Source organism: Cheilinus undulatus, linkage group 7 (genome assembly GCF_018320785.1).
Source record: "Cheilinus undulatus linkage group 7, ASM1832078v1, whole genome shotgun sequence".
NCBI lineage: Eukaryota > Metazoa > Chordata > Actinopteri > Labriformes > Labridae > Cheilinus > Cheilinus undulatus.
Genome location: NC_054871.1, coordinates 2,229,124 through 2,252,540, shown reverse-complemented (window position 1 = coordinate 2,252,540; position 23,417 = coordinate 2,229,124). Strand labels below are relative to the sequence as shown.

The 23,417-nt window shown below is 40.5% G+C and overlaps 1 protein-coding gene across 2 annotated transcripts in view; it reads right to left on the bottom strand.

Moving 5' to 3' along the window:
* The window catches only part of patj (PATJ crumbs cell polarity complex component), a 207,865-nt gene that overhangs the window by 34,248 nt on the left and 150,200 nt on the right, over positions 1 to 23,417 (bottom strand). For both annotated transcript variants that reach the window (XM_041791897.1, XM_041791898.1), the window contains 2 exons: positions 17,667 to 17,863; positions 14,942 to 15,033 (listed from right to left, as the gene is read on the bottom strand). In XM_041791897.1, coding sequence (XP_041647831.1) covers positions 14,942 to 15,033; positions 17,667 to 17,863 — 289 coding nt within the window. The remainder of the gene's footprint in view (positions 1 to 14,941; positions 15,034 to 17,666; positions 17,864 to 23,417) is intronic.

Genomic DNA, 23,417 nt, shown 5'->3' with positions numbered 1-23,417 from the left:
TCCAGCGTGTCCTGGGTCTTCCCCAGGGCCTCCTCCCAGTGGGACTTGCCTGGAACACCTCACCAGGGAGGCATCCGGACCAGATGCCCAAGCCACCTCATCTGGCTCCTCTCAACATGGAGGAGCAACGGCTCTACTCCGAGTCTCTCCCGGATGGCTGAGATTCTCATCCTATCTCTAAGGGAGAGCCCAGACACCCTGCGGAGGAAACTCATTTCAGCTGCCTGTATCCGTGATCTCGTTCTTTCGGTCACCACCCACCGCTCATGGCCATAGGTGAGGGTGGGAATGTAGATCGACCGGTAAATCAAGAGCTTCGCCTTTCGACTCAGCTCTTTCTTCACCACGACAGACCGATGCAGAGACCGCATCACTGCTGACGCCGCAGCGATCCGCCTGTCAATCTCCCGCTCCATTCTTCCCTCACTTGTGAACAAGACCCCGAGATACTTGAACTCCTCGTCTTGGGGCAGGATCTCATTCCCAACCTGGAGAGGGAATTCTACCGCATGAAATCTGCATTAATAAATCCTGACATTACAGCACAATTACAGGATGTATGATTCACTTTAAGATTTACATGACTGAATGTTTAGTAGGAACACAGTGATAGCGAACCACGGGGCACGCAGAGTTGGTTTTAGAGTATCATTTCATGTTTCTGCAGAAATTCACACTTCTGGGGGGTTAGCATGCTTTGACCCGTTTAGTCCCTTCAGGGCTCCAGATATCAACAAGTACAAGTGCTGAAATGTGTTTGAGAGAGCGCTGGCACTCTGTGACCCAGCAGACATTTCCATCACTGTTGAACTTGTAAACAGCAGCTGTCAGGATGTGACAGACGTCTTAGGGTCTGCAGGGCAACGACACAACACGACTATTAAAAACTTCATCACCATCCTCAGTTTAGACGATCTTCTCTTCCTCTGAGCTGGAACAGTCACTGGAACAGGTGCCATGTCTGGGTGACTTCAAAACCAGCAAGGATGAACATTAATTCATTTCTATCATGTTGTACTAAGAGGTAACTACTGTACAATACCATATATAAAAATTTCAGAATATGGACGACCTCGAAGGAAATTATTTTTGCTCTGTGGCACTTCTGGTATCTCCTAACTGTAACATTATTTTATATGTATTTTGTACAAGTTGAATTTGCCACAATAGATAAATCAACAGGTTGATATGGCTGCAATAATGTAAAATTTTGTGTTTTCGTCTTATTTAGTGGTTCCAAATGGTGTAGACAGGCCTGTGTAGGTGTGCTGCATGAATTTAAGAAACATCAAATTATCACTAGAACCACATACAATCTACTTTATTCACAGTGACTATAAAAATATTCCACCCTCATGGATGTTTTACCCTCATATGGATTTCATAAATCAACCATGGTCAGTATAATCTGGCCTTTTGAACAAAAAAATATAAAAGCAGATTTCTACAAAGTTACCGCAATTAACCCTTTAACTCCTGAGCCTCTGGACATGTTCTTATTTTAACTAGAAATGGCACAGAAAATGTCTTGTAAGTGCTTTTGCCCATTATTCTAGAGTACTTTAATATCTGGCAGTTGTGTACAATGCACTGCATGTTTAAAAAGTGTTTTTTTTTAACTGTTTAAATTAAAACTGAGTTTCTGGGCTCTTTTCTTATTTTAACCATAAAAGGCCCAGAAAATGCTTTTGCCCATTTTTCCACAATACTTAGAACTTTTAATATATGGCAGTTATTTACATTTTACTGCATGTTAAGTGTTTTGACAGTTTAAAATGAAGAAACACAAAAAACGGGGGAAATTTATGCTAGAATCTTAGTGGGAAAAGGAGAAATTACAGAAATAACGGCATGCTGGCTGTAAAGCACAGTTTCTTAGCTTTCAGAAACTGTTTGAATTTTTCCAATAGCACAAACGGTCATGCAATTATGGTCATGTAAAGTGTGCTTCACTTTACATGACCATAGAGTTCTTAAATATTCACCCTCTTTAAAGTGACTGACCTTCATCAACAGAGCTCCAGACAGCTGGTGGTAGTGGTCTCTCTGTTAGTGAAATGGGGATCAGCTGAGGTCAGTGAATGTGTCTCAGTGATTGTAGAATAAAGACACCTGAGTCTGGAAGGTCCAGTCACTGGTTCATCAGCATACCTGGCTACCATTACATCATGAAGACAAAAGAACACTCTAAGGTTAAACAGGTTAATGAAAAGTCTAAGTCAGAGGATAAAAACATTTCCAAGTCTCTGAACATCCCCCAGAGTTCAGTTAAATCCATCATGAAGAAATGAAGAACTATGTCACATGTGTAAATCAGTCTAGATCAGACCGTCCTCACAAACTGAGTGAGCGTGCAAGAAGGAGACTAGTGAGAGAGGCCACCAAGACACCTATGACTACTCTGAAGGAGTTCCAAGCTTCAGCAGCTGAGATGGAGAGACTCTGCAGACAACAACTGTTGGCCGGGTTCTTCACCAGTCAGAGCTTTATGGGAGAGTGGGAAAGAGAAAGACACTGTTGAAGAAAACTCAGATTCAATCTGGACTAGAGTTCACCAGAAGGACTGTGGGAGACTCCATGGTCAAGAGGAAGGAAGTTCTTTGGTCTGATGAGACCAGAATGGAGCTTTTAGACCATCAGAGAAGACACCACCACAAACACACCATCCCCACTGTGGAGCACGGTGGTGGCAGCATCATGCTGTGGGGATGCTTCTCAGCAGGCGGTCCTGGAAGGCTTGTAAAGGTAGAGGGGAAAATGAACGTGGGAAAGTATCAGAGGACAATCTGATTCAGTCTGCAAGAGAAGATTTATTTTCTAGCAAGACAAGGAGCCGAATCATACAGAGAAAGCTACACAGAAATGGTTTAAAGACAACGAGGGGAATGTTCTGGAGTGGCTGAGTCAAATCAATACAAGGGTATAATATCCAAGGGGCTGAATACTTTTAATAGTCACTGTAAAAGCATTAAAAGAGCTGAGTCTCCAGAGTCAATAATCAATATGTAGTGCTGTGAGAAGCCTTCAAACCAGACTGGAAAATCTCAAGAATGCTGTATATAAGACTGGAGTTGTCTTTTAGGGATAAAGGAGGGCTTCGACGTCAGCTAAAGATACTGTAAGACCATTTTGCATGGATATGAAGATGGTGTGCTTCGGAATTTTGGCTTGATTTGAGATCTACCTTGGTGAAAATCATTTTAAAATTCTTAGAGTTTGTCTTAAAAAAAGGAAAACCAGGGTTTTCAAAAACGTCAGAAAGTGCTGCAATTTCTTTCATTAAATCCAGTAATTTTCTTCCTTCAGCTGTCAGACAGCACCAAACCTGCACGGTGTGAATAAAGCTGCCAACTTAACCTGCAGAACTCAATAACTAAATGAGCGTCTTTCCTCTCGACTAAAGCGGATGAGCACAGAAATGTGTCAGACTTGAAGGTAATTTACCGGTCTGTTCAGATTAACGTTGAGAGGATGATTCATTAAAACAGATTTTCCAGCAGCTCTGTCGACAGAGAGACTCTTGATTCGATGTGACCAGCTCCGTCTCTGAACAAATGACTTGTTTTGGAGGTGATTTATGTCGCGTGTTGACGTGCGGAGGCCTGAACGCAGCAAACAGTCCATCAGTCAGAAAGATGGAGTCTTAGTCTGACTGACACGTTCATCCATCGCCACGTCTCTGAGGATGTTTAAATATTTAGGCTTCTAAAGAGCGGCAGGGCTCAGGAGGAGGATTTACCTGTTGATACAGTCTCAGAGAGAGAGAGAGGAGCACATGTTGAACATTTGAGACAAACCATTAGATATCAAAACTCAGATCTGCTTTCAGACTTCAAACATGCGTGTTAACAAACCCTGCTTCAGACAGATCTGATTGAAGTGAGACCACACACCTGGGCCTGGCTCTTCTTTCATGTTTGCTGTTTTGTTCCCCTCTTTTTTTCGTGTGTTACATAATGAATCAGACCAGACGGCAGGATCTCTCCTCTAAACGAAACCTGGCTAAACTCTGCAGGTAAAAAGACGTATAAACTGCAGGGAGATGATCCTCTCGGAGTCTGGTCGAGGTTTAAATCCCGTCTGACAGAGAGGCTAACCCGGCCCGACACGAGAGTCTGCGCTCTTAATGAGACCTGGGTGAAATACAGCACACCTGCTCACTTCAAAGCTGAGAATCAATCCCTGCAGCAGAGAGCTCATTCTGCAGCCAAGCTGGAGGACCAGGAGGAGAGTTTAATCTCAGGTTGGAGGGATTCCTCGTCCTCAGCTTGTCTCTGAGGACGCGTGTTAAAGTGAAGGACCGTCTCCTGTTGGTTTTCATCAACTCCGAATTCAGCAGCGTTTGAACCCAGGCCTTTGTGACAATTGAATGTCGACTGCACAGCTTTGTCTGTCTACTCCAGTTCAACCGCAGATCAGACAGCAGGTTTTAATTTAGAAGGTGAAGTCTGCAACAGAGTCCGACTAAAGGCCGGATCAGACCAAACAAATGTAACCAGATTAACCAGATGTAACCTGACTGTTTCATCAAACATCAGGTCTGATTATGAACATCAGGAACTATGAACATAATGATAGTGTGACATAACCTATGATGGGTCCAGGATGCCCAAAAGCCCTGACTCTGTCTTGTCCGACCTCAGACTAGTCAACTAGCCTAGCTCTGGCAAGTGGACTAGTCAGGCTCAGGCTAACTGTCTAGCTGGAGGTGAGGCTGACTGGCTTTTTGGGGTCAGGGTGGTCGACTAGTCTGCTGTAAGACTGGTCGACTAATCTGGTGTTGGGATGGTCAGCTAGTCAGGCTTTGGATGGTCGACTAGTAGGGTATGAGGCTTGTAGACAAGTAGGCTGGCTAGCTAATTCCACACCAGGACGGTCAACTAGTTGGGTTGTAGGATGGCCGACTAGCCGGACCCTGGGATGGTCAACTAGTCAGACGGCTAGTTAGCTGGTTTGAGTCAGCATGGTAGACTAGAGTTAGGGTCAGGCTGGTTGACTAGCCCTTGTGCCCTCCTCAAATTTACTACCCCCTGGACACCTTCGCGTAAAAAATGTACTTGGAGGCATTATTTTTCATATAACAAATAGTAGAAAGATGGGGCTTTGGTGCTGATTAGAGTCTTGGATGGGTCAAAGATTAGCAACAAAATTGATTTGATTGCATTTGTATTTTTTTGTTGTGCCAGCTTTAACATTAGGGCACCCGCTGGACACCTTCAAGGCAATAATGTACATGTACAGGAAAACTGCCATTAAATCAGCAAACATCAATATTTTTTTCTACTTTTTTTCATAAATGTCTTTCACAACTTCAGACCTGCTCAAAACTACAAAAAAGTTCAATAACTCTCAGAATTTTAACCCCTTTAATGCCAGTTTGATTATTTGAAATATTTCATTTTTTACTGCAAAAAACAAAAACAAAAACAAACAAACAAACAAAATACAAAAAAGCAAAAAGTGGATTATTTTCTATAATAAATAGTAGAAAGATGGGGCTTTGGGGGTGATAAGAGTCTTGATGGGTTAAAGATTAGATCACATTTTTTTCGACTTTTTAAAAATTTTCGCCACCTGTAATTAATTTTTTTGCCACTTCTCACCCATTTTTGTCACTTTCTGCCCTTTTGTGCCACTTCATTTTGTCACTTACCAATTTTAGACAATTTTATCCCATTTTTTTACATTTTTTCCCCTTTTTGCCACTTCTCACCCATTTAAGCTGCCTTTTGCAATTAAATGCCACTTTTTGCCCATTTTCCCCACCTTTTTTTCTGATTTTTGCTCATTTTACTCACTTTACACTAGTTTTTGCCCCGCTTTTGCTACTTTTGAACCATTTTTGCCACCTTTAACTTATCTTAATTGCCACTTTTCACCACTTAGATTGTGGCTCTTTCAAATGCATTTTCAATGATTTGGCTCTTTGGTTGAGCAGGGTTGAGTAACACTGGTCTAGGGTTAGACAGGTTGACTAGTAGGAGTCAACTGACACTAATTAGCCGCCTAGCCTGATCTTGGACTAGCTGCCAAGCCTGGATCCAACTAGCCTTCGGTGGGTCGACTACTCTCACTCCTCCTATGATCCTCTCTCCAGGCTGAAGTCCACGTCCCTGTGCTTCATGCTCATATCTATGCAAAATATTTAAATATTGACTTGTAATGGCAGTAAATACCAGCCTATACTGGCTGTGAATGTAGATCTATATTACCTATATCAGCTGTAAATATCAGCAGATATTGGCGGTGCATATTGGCCTATATTTGCTAAAGTTATTGGCCCCTAGTGGTTGTTGATATCAGCCTATAGTTGCTGTAAATATTGGCCTATATCAGCTGTAAATCTGTAAATCGGCTGTGTTTGATACCTGATTAAAGTTTTCCAGACTTAAACATTTCTCCTTGCAGAGCAGACGTTCGTCTTGCCTGTATTTCTCTTTTTATTTAACACTCTAAAAAAATATCCTCCCCTGATTCGAGGATCTGAGGATAACGTGTGTTATATGCGGTCCCCCTCTGAGGCAGATTCTCCATTTGTGATTGTGGTTGTTTAATTAAAATTGACTGGATGTAAGATCTCAGAGGGAACAGGCGTACACGCTAAAAGGCCTGCAGCAGAGCAGCAGAATGACAGCTTATTTCTTCCTCAGATTCCCCTGGAGATCTTTTACTGACATGTGGAGATATGAGATTAACTCTGTAACCCTGGGAGGTTTGATCCATCAGACTGGAGCCTGTTCTGAATATTTCCTCTCAGATTTATGGAGGACATTTGAGTTTGCTGAAGGTTGCTGGTGTGATGGTGTTATGATGGAGGGTGTTTCCAACTGTGACAGCTCAACGTCCAAAAGTTCACAAAAACTTAGGTTTTTAAAGTTTTCGACGGCTAGAGTAAAATGACTCCAAACACCGTCATGTTCCTGATTCAGAGTGATGGCAGCCGTCAAATAGTCCTGCTGTTCTGGATGAGTCCAGAGTCGACCGTGATAAAAGCTTAACGAAATCTCTAAAGCAGTGATCAGTGTGGCTCTTTTGTGATGATTTGTGGCTCTTTAATGTCTAATTTGAAATACTATTCCCCCAGAAAACCTTTAAAAAGGGAAACTATGACCTCGGAAATTATCCATTGCAAGTCACATTAAGACGCTAACAACAACATGGGATCAAGCCATGGTAGCTAATGTTGCTAATGTTAGCAAAACGCTAACAACAACATGGGATCAAGCCATGGTAGCTAATGTTGCTAATGTTAGCAAAACGCTAACAACAACATGGGATCAAGCCATGATAGCTAATGTTGCTAATGTTAGCAAAACGCTAACAACAACATGGGATTAAGCCATGATAGCTAATGTTGCTAATGTTAGCAAAACGCTAACAACAACATGGGATTAAGCCATGATAGCTAATGTTGCTAATGTTAGCAAAACGCTAACAACAACATGGGATTAAGCCATGATAGCTTATGTTGCTAAAGTTAGCAAAGACACTAACAACAACATGGGATTAAGCCATGGTAGCTAATGTTGCTAATGTTAGCAAAACGCTAACAACAACATGGGATTAAGCCATGATGTTGCTAAAGTTAGCAAAGACACTAACAACAACATGGGATTAAGCCATGGTAGCTAATGTTGCTAATATTAGCAAAGATGCTACCAACAACATGGGATTAAGCCATGATAGCTAATGTTGCTAATGTTAGCAAAGACGCTAACAACAACATGGGATTAAGCCATGATAGCTTATGTTGCTAAAGTTAGCAAAGACACTAACAACAACATGGGATTAAGCCATGGTAGCTAATGTTGCTAATGTTAGCAAAACGCTAACAACAACATGGGATTAAGCCATGATAGCTTATGTTGCTAAAGTTAGCAAAGACACTAACAACAACATGGGATTAAGCCATGGTAGCTAATGTTGCTAATATTAGCAAAGATGCTACCAACAACATGGGATTAAGCCATGATAGCTTATGTTTCTAAAGTTAGCAAAGACACTAACAACAACATGGGATTAAGCCATGGTAGCTAATGTTGCTAATATTAGCAAAGATGCTACCAACAACATGGGATTAAGCCATGATAGCTAATGTTGCTAATGTTAGCAAAGACGCTAACAACAACATGGGATTAAGCCATGATAGCTTATGTTGCTAAAGTTAGCAAAGACACTAACAACAACATGGGATTAAGCCATGATAGCTAATGTTGCTAATGTTAGCAAAGACGCTAACAACAACATGGGATTAAGCCATGATAGCTTATGTTGCTAGTGTTAGCAAAGACTAACAACAACACGGATCAAGCCATAACACCAAGCTACACCGGTGCAGTCCAGCAGACCTGGATTTCTCCCCAAAACAACAACATTTTAGCTAACTAGTGCAATCGCTAATGGGCCGCCAGAGACTGCAGGCCATCGACATCATTGATGACAAGGAGCTTCAAGACATCATCCAGGTCGCCCTGGATGACCCGTACCACAGACCACCTATGAGAACTACTGTCACAAGAATCCGTGAACTTTATGACAGCTAAAAACAACTAAAGTGCAGCAGCTGGCCCGAGCTACATTTATTTACACTGATGAGAGACCACTGGACATCAGTCAGCAACTTCAGCTACCTCGAGGTAACAGCACACCTGATCTTTCACTTTACAGCACAAGTTATTTTCCACCTGATGTGCTGTGATTACTCTCACAGCATAGTGATGTGATTAACTTGATTAAATTTTTTAATCAATTAACAGCACCAGTTACGTTACTTTGCAACTCTGGACTCATCATTATTGTATGGTGTTAACAGCACCCTTCCGTCTACTCTTCAGGTGCTGCAGCAGGTGATTGCTGATAACACTGCTAACAGCTGTAACGGATTTAAAGAGTCACCGTGTTAACAGCTGACCTTCAGCCTCCCCTTAAATAGTGGTTCTGTAGTAACAACAGACATTAAACCAGCAAATAGTCTTCATTATTCTTCTTTATTATATCAAAAAGCTCATCGGATGTCTCTAAATGTTTACAAGGAACACCACTTAACACAGTCACAAGTTACACCTTAACACCCGTAGAGCATTGAAAGTCTGTCTCATTCATGGCTGATTCACAACTTTAACGTGTATTTTTGTGTATATTAACCAGCCTAAATGTCCATGACACATTAGACCTCTTCGCTGCTCCACAACTCATTTTGTTTGTACAAACTAACTAGTGTCTTGGCGCCAACCGTTGATGCAACATGCAAAGTACACATGGCATTTGTTTATATAGACAAAGGGAAAACGTACTGGTCTGAGGAGAGCTCGTCGCTGGTTCAAGCTTTGGTCCTTTTTGTAATATTTCAGACAGAGCACAACCATACAAGGAAAAATACAACAACAAATCCTCTTATCATCTGAATGAGAACAAAGAAAACACGTGAGAACCTCCATAAAACCTCTGCGGTGTTCTGAGTCCAATGTGGATCTTCTAGACGAGCACAGAAACCCAGGTTCCTGACTGATACAGCATCCAGAACCTTCTTTAAAAGGTGTCATTTCACCTGTCTGATGTGTTTTTCACTGTTCTCTGCTGTCATGACCCAGTTTCACTGTGAGGATCAATACAGCTTCATTTGATCAGATCCAGAGGATGAGTGAAAATGATGGCAGAGGAGGTAGAGGACCGTCTGTCAGTGAAGTAAACAGTCTCTCCTCTCTGTCAGCAGCGTGTAAAAAGCATGAAAACTTCTTTTGTAGTCCAGAAAAGAAGCTTCAGATCAAATAAAGGCACATCAGAGGGAAAGGAAAAGCACAAATCTCCTCTGCTCGGCTGCTCCAGCTCGGGGATTTCTGGTGAGGGCAGCATTTTGATTATAAGGAGAGTCTATGTTTAAGAAATGCTTCACGTTCTGAGATCCATGAATGCATCACCCCCTCCCTGCCTGATGGTACCTGCTCTAAAAACACACCTGAACTGTAACATCAGCAGGCCTAGTGATCTCTCCTGTCATTATTTCTCTGAGAAGAAGGGTCAAAATAGAGTCTCTTATACATGTTTTTGCCTAAACAGAATCATGGTTTTAATGTCCTTATTAAGTCCATAAGGGTATAAAGTGAAAAAATCATTAACAGATAGTCCTTAAATTTTGATCTGATGTCTCTTCAGGCTGGAGGGGAAGAGCAATGGTTTCATGTTGGACTGGTCTGTATATTATAAGATTTTTTAAATTCTTCTTTCAAGCTGGTGGCTCAGGGTTTAAGTCTTAACTGTGGCCCCCATCCTATGTCATCCCTGCTCTCTGCCCGATGTCGGATGCTATCTGCTGTCCTGACCTCTACACATGGAAGTAAATTGAAAATATAAATAAATATAAAGATTAAGAAACAAGAATAAACAAACACTTACCCTAACATATGATTGGTTCTGTCCAAAGCTACACGAAATTAATGGCACATATGGATATTTCCAGCTGACATAGGCCAATATTTACAGCTGACATAGGCCAATATTTACAGCCAATATAGGCTAATATTTACAGACAATATAGGCTAATATTTACAGCCAAAATAGGCCAATATTTACAGAAAATATAGGCCAATATAGGCTAATATTTACAGCCAAAAAAGGCCAATATTTACAGAAAATACAGGCCAATATTTACGGCCACTAAAGGCCAATATTTGCAGCCAATATAGGCCAATATTTACAGCCAATAAAGGCCAATATTTGCAGCCAAAATAGGCCAATTTACAGCTGATATAGGCCAATATTTACAGCAAATATATGCCAATATTTACAGCCAATATAGGCCAATATTTACAGCCAATATAGGCCAATATTTACAGCTGATATAGGCCAATATTTACAGCCAATATAGGCCAATATTTACAACAAATAAGAGTCAATATTTACAGCTGACATAGGCCAATATTTACAGCAAATATATGCCAATATTTACAGCCAATATAGGCCAATATTTACTGCTGATATAGGCAAATATTTACAGCCAATATAGGCCAATATTTACAGCCAATAAAGGCCAATATTTGCAGCCAAAATAGGCCAATTTACAGCTGATATAGGCCAATATTTACAGCCAATATAGGCCAATATTTACTGCCAATATAGGCTGATATTTACAGCTGATACAGGCCAATATTTACAGCCGATACAGGCCAATATTTACAGCCAATATAGGCCAATATTTACCGCTGATATAGGCCAATATTTACAGCCATTTTAGGCCAATATTTATAGCCAATATAGGCCAATATTTACAGCCAATATAGGCCAATATTTACAACAAATTAAAAGTCAATATTTACAGCTGACATCGGCCAATATTTACAGCAAATATATGCCAATATTTACAGCCAATATAGGCCAATATTTACAGCTGATATAGGCCAATATCTACAGCCAATATAGGCCAACATTTACAGCCAATGTAGGCCAATATTTACAGCCAATATAGGCCAATATTTACAGCCAATATAGGCCAATGTTTACAGCCAATATAGGCCAACATTTACAGCCAATGTAGGCCAATATTTACAGCTGAAACAGGCCAAAATACAGCTGATTTAGGCCAATATTTACAGCAACTATAGGCTGATATCAACAACCACTTGGGGCAAATAATTTTAGCAAATATAGGCCAATATGCACAGCCAATATCTGCTGATATTTACAGCTGATATAGGTAATATAGATCTACATTCACAGCCAATATAGGCTAAAATTTACAGCCAATGTAAGCCAATATTTATAGCCAATATAGGCCAATATTTACAGCTGATTTAGGCCAATATTTACAGCCATTATAGGCCAATATTTATAGCCAATATAGACTAATATTTACAGCCAATATAGGCCAATATTTACAGCTGATATAGGCCAATACTTACAGCCAATATAGGCCAATATTTACAGCCAATAAAGGCCAATATTTGCAGCCAAAATAGGCCATTATTTACAGCCAATATAGGCTAAAATTTACAGCCAATGTAGGCCAATATTTACAGCCAATATAGGCCAATATTTACAGCCAATATAGGCTAAAATTTACAGCCAATGTAAGCCAATATTTACAGCCAATATAGGCCAATATTTACAGCCAATATAGGCCAATATTTACAGCCAATATAGGTCAATATTTACAGCTGATATAGGCCAATATTTACAGCCATTATAGGCCAATATTTACAGCCAATATAGGCTAACATTTACAGCCAATATAGGCCAATATTTACAGCTGATATAGGCCAATATTTACAGCCAATATAGGCCAATATTTACAGCCAATAAAGGCCAATATTTGCAGCCAAAATAGGCCAATTTACAGCTGATATAGGCCAATATTTACAGCAAATATATGCCAATATTTATTGCCAATATAGGCCAATATTTACAGCCAATATAGGCCACTATTTACAGCTGATATAGGCCAATATTTACAGCCAATATAGGCCAATATTTACAACAAATAAAAGTCAATATTTACAGCTGACATAGGCCAATATTTACAGCAAATATATGCCAATATTTACAGCCAATATAGGCCAATATTTACAGCTGATATAGGCCAATATTTACAGCCAATATAGGCCAACATTTACAGCCAATGTAGGCCAATATTTACAGCTGATATAGGCCAATATTTACAGCCAATATACGCCAATATTTTAAGCCAATAAAGGCCAATATTTGCAGCCAAAATAGGCCAATATAGGCTGATATAGGCCAATATTTACAGCAAATATATGCCAATATTTACAGCCAATATAGGCCAATATTTGCAGCCAAAATAGGCCAATTTACAGCTGATATAGGCCAATATTTACAGCCAATGTAAGCCAATATTTACAGCCAATATAGGCCAATATTTACAGCTGATATAGGCCAATATTTACAGCTGATATAGGCCAATATTTACAGCCAATATAGGCCAATATTTACAGCAAATATAGGCCAATATTTACAGCCAATATAGGCCAATATTTACAACAAATAAAAGTCAATATTTACAGCTGACATAGGCCAATATTTACAGCAAATATATGCCAATATTTACAGCCAATATAGGCCAATATTTACAGCTGATATAGGTCAATATTTACAGCCAATATAGGCCAACATTTACAGCTGACATAGGCCAATATTTACAGCAAATATATGCCAATATTTACAGCCAATATAGGCCAACATTTACAGCTGATATAGGCCAATATTTACAGCCAATATAGGCCAATATTTACAACAAATAAAAGTCAATATTTACAGCTGACATAGGCCAATATTTACAGCAAATATATGCCAATATTTACAGCCAATATAGGCCAATATTTACAGCTGATATAGGCCAATATTTACAGCCAATATAGGCCAACATTTACAGCCAATGTAGGCCAATATTTACAGCTGATATAGGCCAATATTTACAGCCAATATACGCCAATATTTTAAGCCAATAAAGGCCAATATTTGCAGCCAAAATAGGCCAATATAGGCTGATATAGGCCAATATTTACAGCAAATATATGCCAATATTTACAGCCAATATAGGCCAATATTTGCAGCCAAAATAGGCCAATTTACAGCTGATATAGGCCAATATTTACAGCCAATGTAAGCCAGTATTTACAGCCAATATAGGCCAATATTTACAGCTGATATAGGCCAATATTTACAGCTGATATAGGCCAATATTTACAGCCAATATAGGCCAATATTTACAGCAAATATAGGCCAATATTTACAGCCAATATAGGCCAATATTTACAACAAATAAAAGTCAATATTTACAGCTGACATAGGCCAATATTTACAGCAAATATATGCCAATATTTACAGCCAATATAGGCCAATATTTACAGCTGATATAGGCCAATATTTACAGCCAATATAGGCCAACATTTACAGCTGATATAGGCCAATATTTGCAGCCAAAATAGGCCAGTTTACAGCTGATATAGGCCAATATTTACAGCAAATATATGCCAATATTTACAGCCAATATAGGCCAATATTTACAGCCAATATAGGCCAATATTTACAGCCAATATAGGCCAATATTTACAGCAAATATATGCCAATATTTACAGCAAATATAGGCCAATATTTACAGCCAATAAAGGCCAATATTTACAACAAATAAAAGTCAATATTTACAGCTGACATAGGCCAATATTTACAGCAAATATATGCCAATATTTACAGCCAATATAGGCCAATATTTACAGCTGATATAGGCCAATATTTACAGCCAATATAGGCCAACATTTACAGCCAATGTAGGCCAATATTTACAGCTGAAACAGGCCAAAATACAGCTGATTTAGGCCAATATTTACAGCAACTATAGGCTGATATCAACAACCACTTGGGGCAAATAATTTTAGCAAATATAGGCCAATATGCACAGCCAATATCTGCTGATATTTACAGCTGATATAGGTAATATAGATCTACATTCACAGCCAATATAGGCTGGTATTTATTACCATTAAAGGTCAATCTCTAAATTTTTTGTATAGATACAAGCGTTTAAGTTTTAAACTTCACCATTTTCAATCAAAGATTCTGCCAAACAGTAGAGTTGGTATGTCCAGTGTTTTCTGCAGTAGTTTGACTGGTAGAAATATCAAGGGTTGGCCATGAAAACCAATAAGCTTGACCAATGACCTCCAAGATCTAATCTGTCCATTCTTCTGTTAGAATGAACATTTGAGCAAAGAACAAAAATAGCCTGGACAGACTTAAAGATGAAAGTATGCACAGACGGAGAATATAGTACCTCCGGCCTGGGCTATGACTGGTGCAGAGGCAGAAAAACATCGTTTTTGTCAATGTAACCTGCATGATGCTAACATTTAGTCCTTTGATATGACATTTTAGGCTGTGGAGTCAGAAAACTTAAACTAAAGAACTTTCCCAGGATGCCTTGCTGTCCTACCTGAGCAGGATGAGTTTCACCTTGGAAGCGGCACTCTTAATGATGGCCGAGGCGTTCTGGTGACTCCGCCCATAGAGAACCTGGTTGTTGATCTATCAAACACAAAGACAGGAAAACAATCATTCTTTTTATGTTTTCAGTTTTAGTCATGAGACTTATTTTAAAGGACTGCACTGGGATCTAGTGCACCATTTCCAGAAAAGTTGGGATGTTTTTTCCATCTTTGTGAACACTAGTTTGTTGATGGAATTGTTCTCTTTTGTTACATTTTAATAATGTGAACACCAGCTGATACAGACATACATAAAGTCAATAATGAGTGTGCTGTGTGTCGTTCCTGCAGTATGGATTTTTCTCTAATGTCTCCATTTGTATCCTTCATTACTGCAGATATCTCTGTGTGCATGTGGGTTTAAATGCCTCTGTTTCATTCTCTCTGTGTGTTCGTGTGTTATTGTGTGTATTATTGTGTGTATGTGCGTAAAGGTCCAGGCTTTCCTCGGCTGAGCATCAATTTTTCACGGAGCGCTGACGTGCCTGTAATGAGGAGGAGGGCAAGCGGTGAGAGAATCTGACTGTTTCTCTCTTTAATATTTATAGGAATGAATTGGAAAGACCCTTACACACACCCTCTCTCCCTCTCTGACACACACCCTCACTCCCTCTCTGACACACACCCTCTCCCCCTATGACACACACAGCTGTAATTGAGATTTTTCAGATGATGTAACGGCGTTCGTCTCATCTGCAGCTCTGATGTGATGAAATGTTGAAATCTTGGATGGAAAGCTTCAGAAGGATTTTGTAATTTTCTCTGCACTGAAGGTGGAAAAAGATGAAAATTTGACTGAAATAAGGTTTCAGCACAGGTTGGCCAAATCCTCATACTCTCTTGAACCAAAGGGCTCAGAAGATTTGAGGCCACAGTGACCTTTGACCTCCAAAATTTAATCAGTTCATCCTTGAGTCTGAGTGAACATTTGTGCAAAATTCAGAGGAAATCCCCAAAAGCCTTTTTGAGATTTTATGTTCACAATAACAGTTTGGATGGGCTGACAGACTAGCAACTCTAAAACAAGATGCACAAAACATAATCAATTAGTCAATTAATCAATTAACTTTATCTATACTAGAGAAATAAACAAAGGGGCAGCACTCATTTACAATTGTGTCAAATAGATTACAGAGGAAATTCAGAACAAGAACAAGGATTCTGAATACTTTAAGGGATATTACACTATTTTTGAAGTTGGGTTGTGTAAGGTACTTTGGTAAAAGAACCTTATTTCCAAAAAAGCTAGGTCACTTTTTAAAAAGTAAATAAAAACAGAAGTCATCGATTGTCAAATCTCATAAACCCATATTTGATTCTCAATAGAACATGAACAACATTTTACCATTTCATGATAAATATTAGCTCAATTTGAATCTGATGGCAGAAACACATCTCAAAAAAGTAGGGACAGGGCAACAAAAGGCTGGAAAAGTAAGTGGTACTAATGAAAAATAGCTGGAGGAGCATGTTACAACTAATGAGGCTAATTATCAACAAGCCAGTAACATGACTGGGTATAAAAGGAGCATGTTAAAGAGGCAGAGTCTCTCAGAAGTAAAGCTGGGCAGAGGTTCACCAATCTGAGGAAAACTGAGTCTCAAAATTGTGGATCAATTGCTGAAAAATTGTCCTGAATGTGAAACAGACAACTTTGAATCTCTACATCTACAGTCCATAATATCATCAACAGATTCAGAGAATCTGGAGAAATCTCTGAGAGCAAGGGACAAGGCTGAAGGGGCCCTCAGGGGCCACTGCATTAAAAACAGGCATGATTCTGTACTGAAATCACTACATGGGCTCAGGAACATTTCAGAAATCATTGTCTGTCAACACAGTTGGCCGTGCCATCCACCAATGACAGTTAAAGCTGGATCATGGAGAGAAGAAGCCATATGTGAACAGGATCCAGAAACACCGCCGTCTTCTCTGGACCAAAGCTCATTTAACATGGACTGAGGAAACATGGAAAACTGTTCTGTGGTCAGAGGAAACCACAGACCCCGTGTCCTGTGGACTAAAGAGGAGAGGGAGCATCCAGCTTGTTCTTCTGGCTCAGGTCTAAAGCCTGCATCTCTGATGGTATGGGGTTGCATTAGTGCCTATGGCATGGGCAGCTCTAATATCTGGAAAGGAACTATCAATGCTGAACAGTAGAGAGAGCTTTTAGAGCAACATATGCTCCCATCCAGACAACTTCTCTGTCAGGGAAGGCCTTGACTATTTCAGCAAGACCATGCTAAACCACATACCACATCCATCACAACAGCATGGCTTCACAGGAGAAGAGTCCGGGTCCTGAACTGATCTGCCTGCAGTCCAGACCTTTCATCAATAAAAAACATTTGGAGCATCAGAAATGGAAGAAGACTCAAGACTGTTGAGCAGCTAGAATCCTACATCAGACAAGAATGGGAAAACATTCCTCTCCCATCAGCTGGTCTCCTCACTTCCCAGACGTTTACAGACTGTTGTTAAAGAAGAGGAGATGCTACACAATGATAAACATGACCCTGTCCCTACTTTTTTGAGATGGTAAAATGTCTGTTTGTGTTCTATTGTGATCATGAGATTTGACAATCATTGACTTCTGTTTTTTTTATTTTACACAGAGTCCCAACTTTTTTGGAATTATGGCTGTGACATTAACTGTGCTCTGTGATCTCTCACCTCCAGCAGCTCGTCCCCCACTCTGATGCGCCCATCTCGAGCAGCCGGCCCGCCCTGATGGAGTCCCACCACGAAGATGCTGAGCCGGGATCGATCCCTGTTCCCGGCCAGGCTGAGACCCAGACCCTGCCGCTCCTTCTCCAGCTCCACGCACAACAGCTCCCCCTGCAGGTCTCCATAACGCTCACACCAACGCTCTGCATGACCAAGAAGACCAGAAAACACAGGTTGAGATAACAGAGATCATGTCCCATTTGGAAATGAGATAAAACAAACCTAAACTAACGGATACAGCTCAAACGTCTGTTATTTCTGTTACTATCACCATAATCCATAAGTTAGAGTTTAAGAAGCTGAAAAATCTCCAAAGAGGAGGCGATGAGGAAATGAGGACAAGATTAAAGAAACATGAAGAGGAAGTGGAGAGACAACAGGAGAAAGGAGGCGAAGAGGAAGAGGAGGATTTAGGAGGTCATGGAGAGGAAATAATGAAGAGGACAAACAGAGGAGATGAAAGAGAGGAGGACGAGACGAGACAAGAGGCGAATTAAATTTGGTGTCAAACAAAACGCGGCTTAACCGCCCGTGAAATAAACAACAAACAGAGGAACGTGAGGGAAATATTAATCCTCGATTAAACGGCGTGATTCAGTCTGTGGGGGGATTTAAAGCTGCCAGCTGAGCGCTCGCTCAGTCCAACTAGGAAACAGGAAAGATGGATGTTTAACTTTTAGACTTCAGGTTCATTTTTCTGACCTTTTCCTGAAAGTTAAAGCTGCAGAGGAGGGGATGTTTTCATTCCTGGACAGCTGCTGCCTCTAAGATATGAAGGTTTTTATGATTAGTTACATTTAAATGTGCTCTCTTTGGGGATTTAAAGGTCACTGAACAGATATCTGAACAGCAGCGTTCAAGTAGGACACAGATACATTAAATTTAGTGTCTGAACACAGTAAATCATCTCAGAGTGAAGGGGCCAAAGAAGAAACCTGATCCTGTAAAGCTCCGGAGTCAGCATAAATTCATCTAGGAGCTACAGACACCCGGACGTCGCCTACAGAACACAACAGGAGCCAGTGGAGGTGGATGAGGGTGGGGAGGGTGCTGCCAGGGCCTGGTGTGGGTGAGAACCCTGGCAGTGGAGTTTTGGACACACTAGAGCACTGATCATCAACTGGCGGCCCGGGGGCCAAATCAGGCCCCCCAAAGCTTCCTGTCTGGCCCCCAGAAGACCGTCAGAAAAGCAGGAAAAGAAAATGTGGTCATAAGAGTATCTTTTGGATTTAATTGTTTGCAGCTGTTAAATCCATCCCAAAAGCAATTAATATTCAAATAGTTTTAGAATAACTTCACATTTGATCTGTTTTTACAGAAATTCAGTCCTCTCTCTAATAAAGGCACGAAAAAAGCCCAAAACTAAATCTTAAAAAAAAATGGCACAAAATGTTACAGAAATGGCAGAATGAAGCAGTGAAGTAGTGAAAAGTGTGAAACATGAGTTCATATTGGTGCTGAATCATAATCATGAGGGACCATTCTCTGGGATTTTCAGGAGCCCAGCCAACTCTGTGGGCAGGTCTGTCTCCTTGTGGTCTACGGCTTTATAGATCAGGATAGATCTCACTGGTAATGCCTAAAAATGTCCTGCGTTTTGAAAGAAAATACAAATACTAATAAAATAATAGAAGAAAATATAGATTTAATTTTTCTTTATTTGGAAGTCTGGCCCCCAGAGACTCTGTCAAGACTATATCTGGCCCTTGTGCAAATGTACTTGATGACCTCTGCACTAGAGCCTGTCCAGGGCTTTGCTGGGTATCCCAGACAGGACGGTAGTCCAGACAGAACAGAGTTTCAGCCACTAGGATTGTCCAGAATTCATGTTTTAATACCGTTTTATATTTCTCTTAAGTTCAAGCAGGAAACAGTTTCAGTTCCACTCATCCTCTCAGTCATTAATAATCACTCATTCATATATTTCTGTTTTCTTTCTCTGGTAATCAGCGGCGTCAACTCACTTAAATTCTGAGCCAATCCCACTCTACAACCTCTCTCAATCGAACCATCCTGCAGCTTCTGTTTTAAAATCTGTTCTCTCCTCCACAGTCCATCTGTTGTTCCAGTGTGACCTCTGCAACCCTCCTCCACCCTAGCTACCTCCATTATAGCTCCTGCAAGCCATCCCTTCATCACTACCTCCAAGTTATCTCATCAGGCATTTACAACAAATACAGACAGCAAAATAAACAATACTGTGACTATTTTACCAGTTTACCATTTTACAGCCACAGTTGAAACCACTGCTCACACAGGATCAGTATGACCTGTGGATCTCTGAGCGCTGAAATTTGGTTTTACTCCACAAATTACAGACATGGTCGATTCACAACGGATTAAAAACACAGACGTCCTACATGCTACCAGAGGTTCCTGGGTAATACCAATCCTGTGCGAATACGGCTGAAGTCACAGATTTGATGTGGGCCTGGAAGAACAGGGTGAATGATGATGTGCTTTTCTGACCCCACAGCATTGACAGCCTCACACACACTCTCCCACTCACTCCTCTTGCGTTTACAGTTTATGCTGGCAGCATGCCAAAGAGGACATTTTTGCACACCTCCACTTCAGTGAGAAGCGTCTCCAATTTGCTTTCTGTGAGGTTCTTCTTTTTTCCGGTCTTACTAATTCTTTGTTTAAATATTTCTGATCGAGCAGAGAGGTGCAGGGCTCATTTAAATATGATTTGAGTGTTTAAATGGGGGTGTGGACGGGGAGGGGTCGGGTACTCCAACATGTGCGCTGAATTCCACGTTGGTTGGGATGTAAAAAGGAAATGTGCCTGGATTCATTCGTGTGCACAGATTCATACATCTGGATGTTTTGGTGCGTATGACGTTTTCTGGATTTGAGCGCACGCCATGTTTCAGTAGGAAATTCACAGAAGTCTTTGTACATGAGGCCCCCGATCCTGTTGAACCAAACTGTGACCTCTGTGGTCCATGAAGGTCCAAATATTCATTAACTGAAAGAATGAAGAAAACAAATACAGTAAAAGTCTGCAGGTTAAGCTCTGCAACACCAGCACACACATCGCCCTCCTTATCTGCCCTTGGTTTGAATCTGACCCTGGGCTCGTTGGTTCATATCATCCCTCCTCTCTCTAACCCACATTTACTGTCTATCTGCAGCTGCATGATCCAAAAACACCACAGGCCAAAGATTATCTCTGAAAATGAATGAGCAGACATTAAACCTCACAACAGAGCCAGTAGAGTAGATCTACACAAAGCTGGGTAGCTCAGAGCCATACAGTCTACTAGAGTTTATTTCAGTGCACAGTAATCCCACTGGTTTACAAAGAGAATAATATTGCTATTTTTATATTTAAAGCTGCAATGACCAAACAATTCATGCTGACACCAACAGTGGTGAATTATGCTGAATTTTACAAGTGATTGTTCCTGTTTAAATTTGCTTTTAAATCCTTATTTCACCATGCAAACATCACATGCATCATTAACTCACATTTGTTCACTTATCGCTGCATGGAAAAGCAAACATGTAAGCATCCTGTATATCAGCGCTGTAACGATAACCTCAGACACAGACAGAGATAGGGAGGAGGAGGAGGAGATGGGATGTCATGCGGGGTGAGATGATGAAGATACAGGGAGGGAGAGATAATGATGACAAATGTAAAGACAGCGACGGAGCGGGAAGAGGAGCAGAGATACAGTGAGATTGATGGAGAATGAAGAGACACACAGACCCGGCTGGAGGCTTCTAGAGCTTTTGACTCATCATGCCTGCGTATTAACAGACAGTTCAAGGCTGAATGTTTCATTCTCAGACCGTCTCCACACATTTGGATGAAGAATGGAGCCTGAGTGGCCTTTCTGCCATTGTCAACACAGATTTCAACACTGATTTCATATTTCTAACTAAAGTGGTACTAAAAGTTTGGGAGCAGTTTTCATATTGATTGCTTTTAATTTCCAGCAGATGGTTGAATGTATGGGTGCTGCTGCAGAGAAGGGAGACAGCAGCGTCTCCTGTCCTTAAAATAAAACTGGTAAACTAAAGAGAAATATCTAAACCAATCTCTGTTGATCTATACAGCCTCAAACTGTACATCACTGATCATCAACTGGCGGCCTGGGGGCCATATCAGGCCCCCCAAAGCTTCCTGTCCGGTCCCCAGAAGACCGTTAAATTCAGAAAAGGTGGAAAAGAAGATGTTGTTGGCTTTAAATGTCTGCAGTTAAATCCACACACAAAAAAATAAGTTTTAGAATGACTAAATATTTGATTGTTTTCTACTGAAATTTACTAAAGCATAATTAGTAAAAAAAAAAAAAAAAAAAAAAAAAATTTAAATAGGGTTGGAGTTGGCAAAAATGTTGAGAAAATGGACAGATTAGGAGTCAGAGAGTGGCAAAATGGGTTGCAGAGTGGCACAAAGGGACAAAAATTGAAAGGAAAACTGCTGAAAAGAGGTTAAAATGGCTAAAAACAATTTTGAAAGGGGGAAAAAAGTATCAAAAATGAGTTAAATGGCAAAAAAAGTGCAAAAAAGCAATGAAAATGGGTCAAAAACTTTTAAAAGACAAGAATGGTTGCTAAAATGGATAAAAGAGTGACACAAAGGGGATAAAAGTGGTTTAGAAGGGGTTAGAGCATGGCAAAAATTGGGTTAAACTATCAAAAAGGTGCTGAAAGGGGCAGAAGTATAGCAAAAATAGCCTGACAAAGTAGTGAAAAGGTGTTAAAGAGAGGCACACGTGGGGCAATAATTAGCAAGAAGTTGCAGAAAAAAGGTTAAAGAGTGGCCAAATGGGTTAAAAGTGGCAAAAATTGGTTTAGAAGTGGCAAAATGGTGCAAAAAAGAAATGAAAAGGGGTTAAAAAGCACATTTCCTCTGTGAACCAGGCTCTGTTCTTGCCTTTCAAATTCCAGTTTCAGATGCTGCTGTTGAGAACAAGCCCCACGGCCGCCCTTCACAGCCTGTGAGCTCGCTGAAATGAGAGCTTAAATTGTTTAAGCAGGACAGGAAGCAGGTGAGCGTGTGGACTTATGCACTCAGCTTAATGGACTATTAATTGGTTTATAGAGGGGGAAAGCGCTGCTGTGGGTGTCCTGCAGGTGTTAATGTATCTTGAGGGGGGAGGATGACTGAGGCGTGGAGGATGAAGGACAAAGAGGAAGTCTTCAGCATCTGTCTGCAGCTGTGCACATGAACAAGTGTCGTCGTGCATGAAATGATGATGATAGAAAAGTCAGCCATCTTAACTCTACTCACTTTTTCAGCTGTTTGCAGTCACATGATCCTGATGATGGTCAGACAACCACAGACAGGAAGTGAAGAACAAGGCCAAGCTCCCTAATGTGAAACCTGAGCTGCTGTTTTTCTTTTAAACTTTAGATAAATTCAGAAGTGTTCAACCTACCATTGTTTCTCTGGTTGTCAAAGTTTAAGGAGGTCTCATTCGGAGAAATCAGAGCAGCTTCACTGAACATCGCTCACAGAGATGTCTGAGAAAAAAGCGGCGTAAATATGCTGGAAGCTGCTGCAGGATTAGACCACTGAGAGTCCAAAAGGCTCATTTCTCCTCCTCTGTCCTCCCATCTGTACATTTACATTTCATTTAAATGCATGAGGAAATGTTCGCTGTGTTTAACACAACATGTCCTGAATGAGAATGTACCCTGGAAATGCAGAGATTTATGTCACTATTACAGGATGAGAAT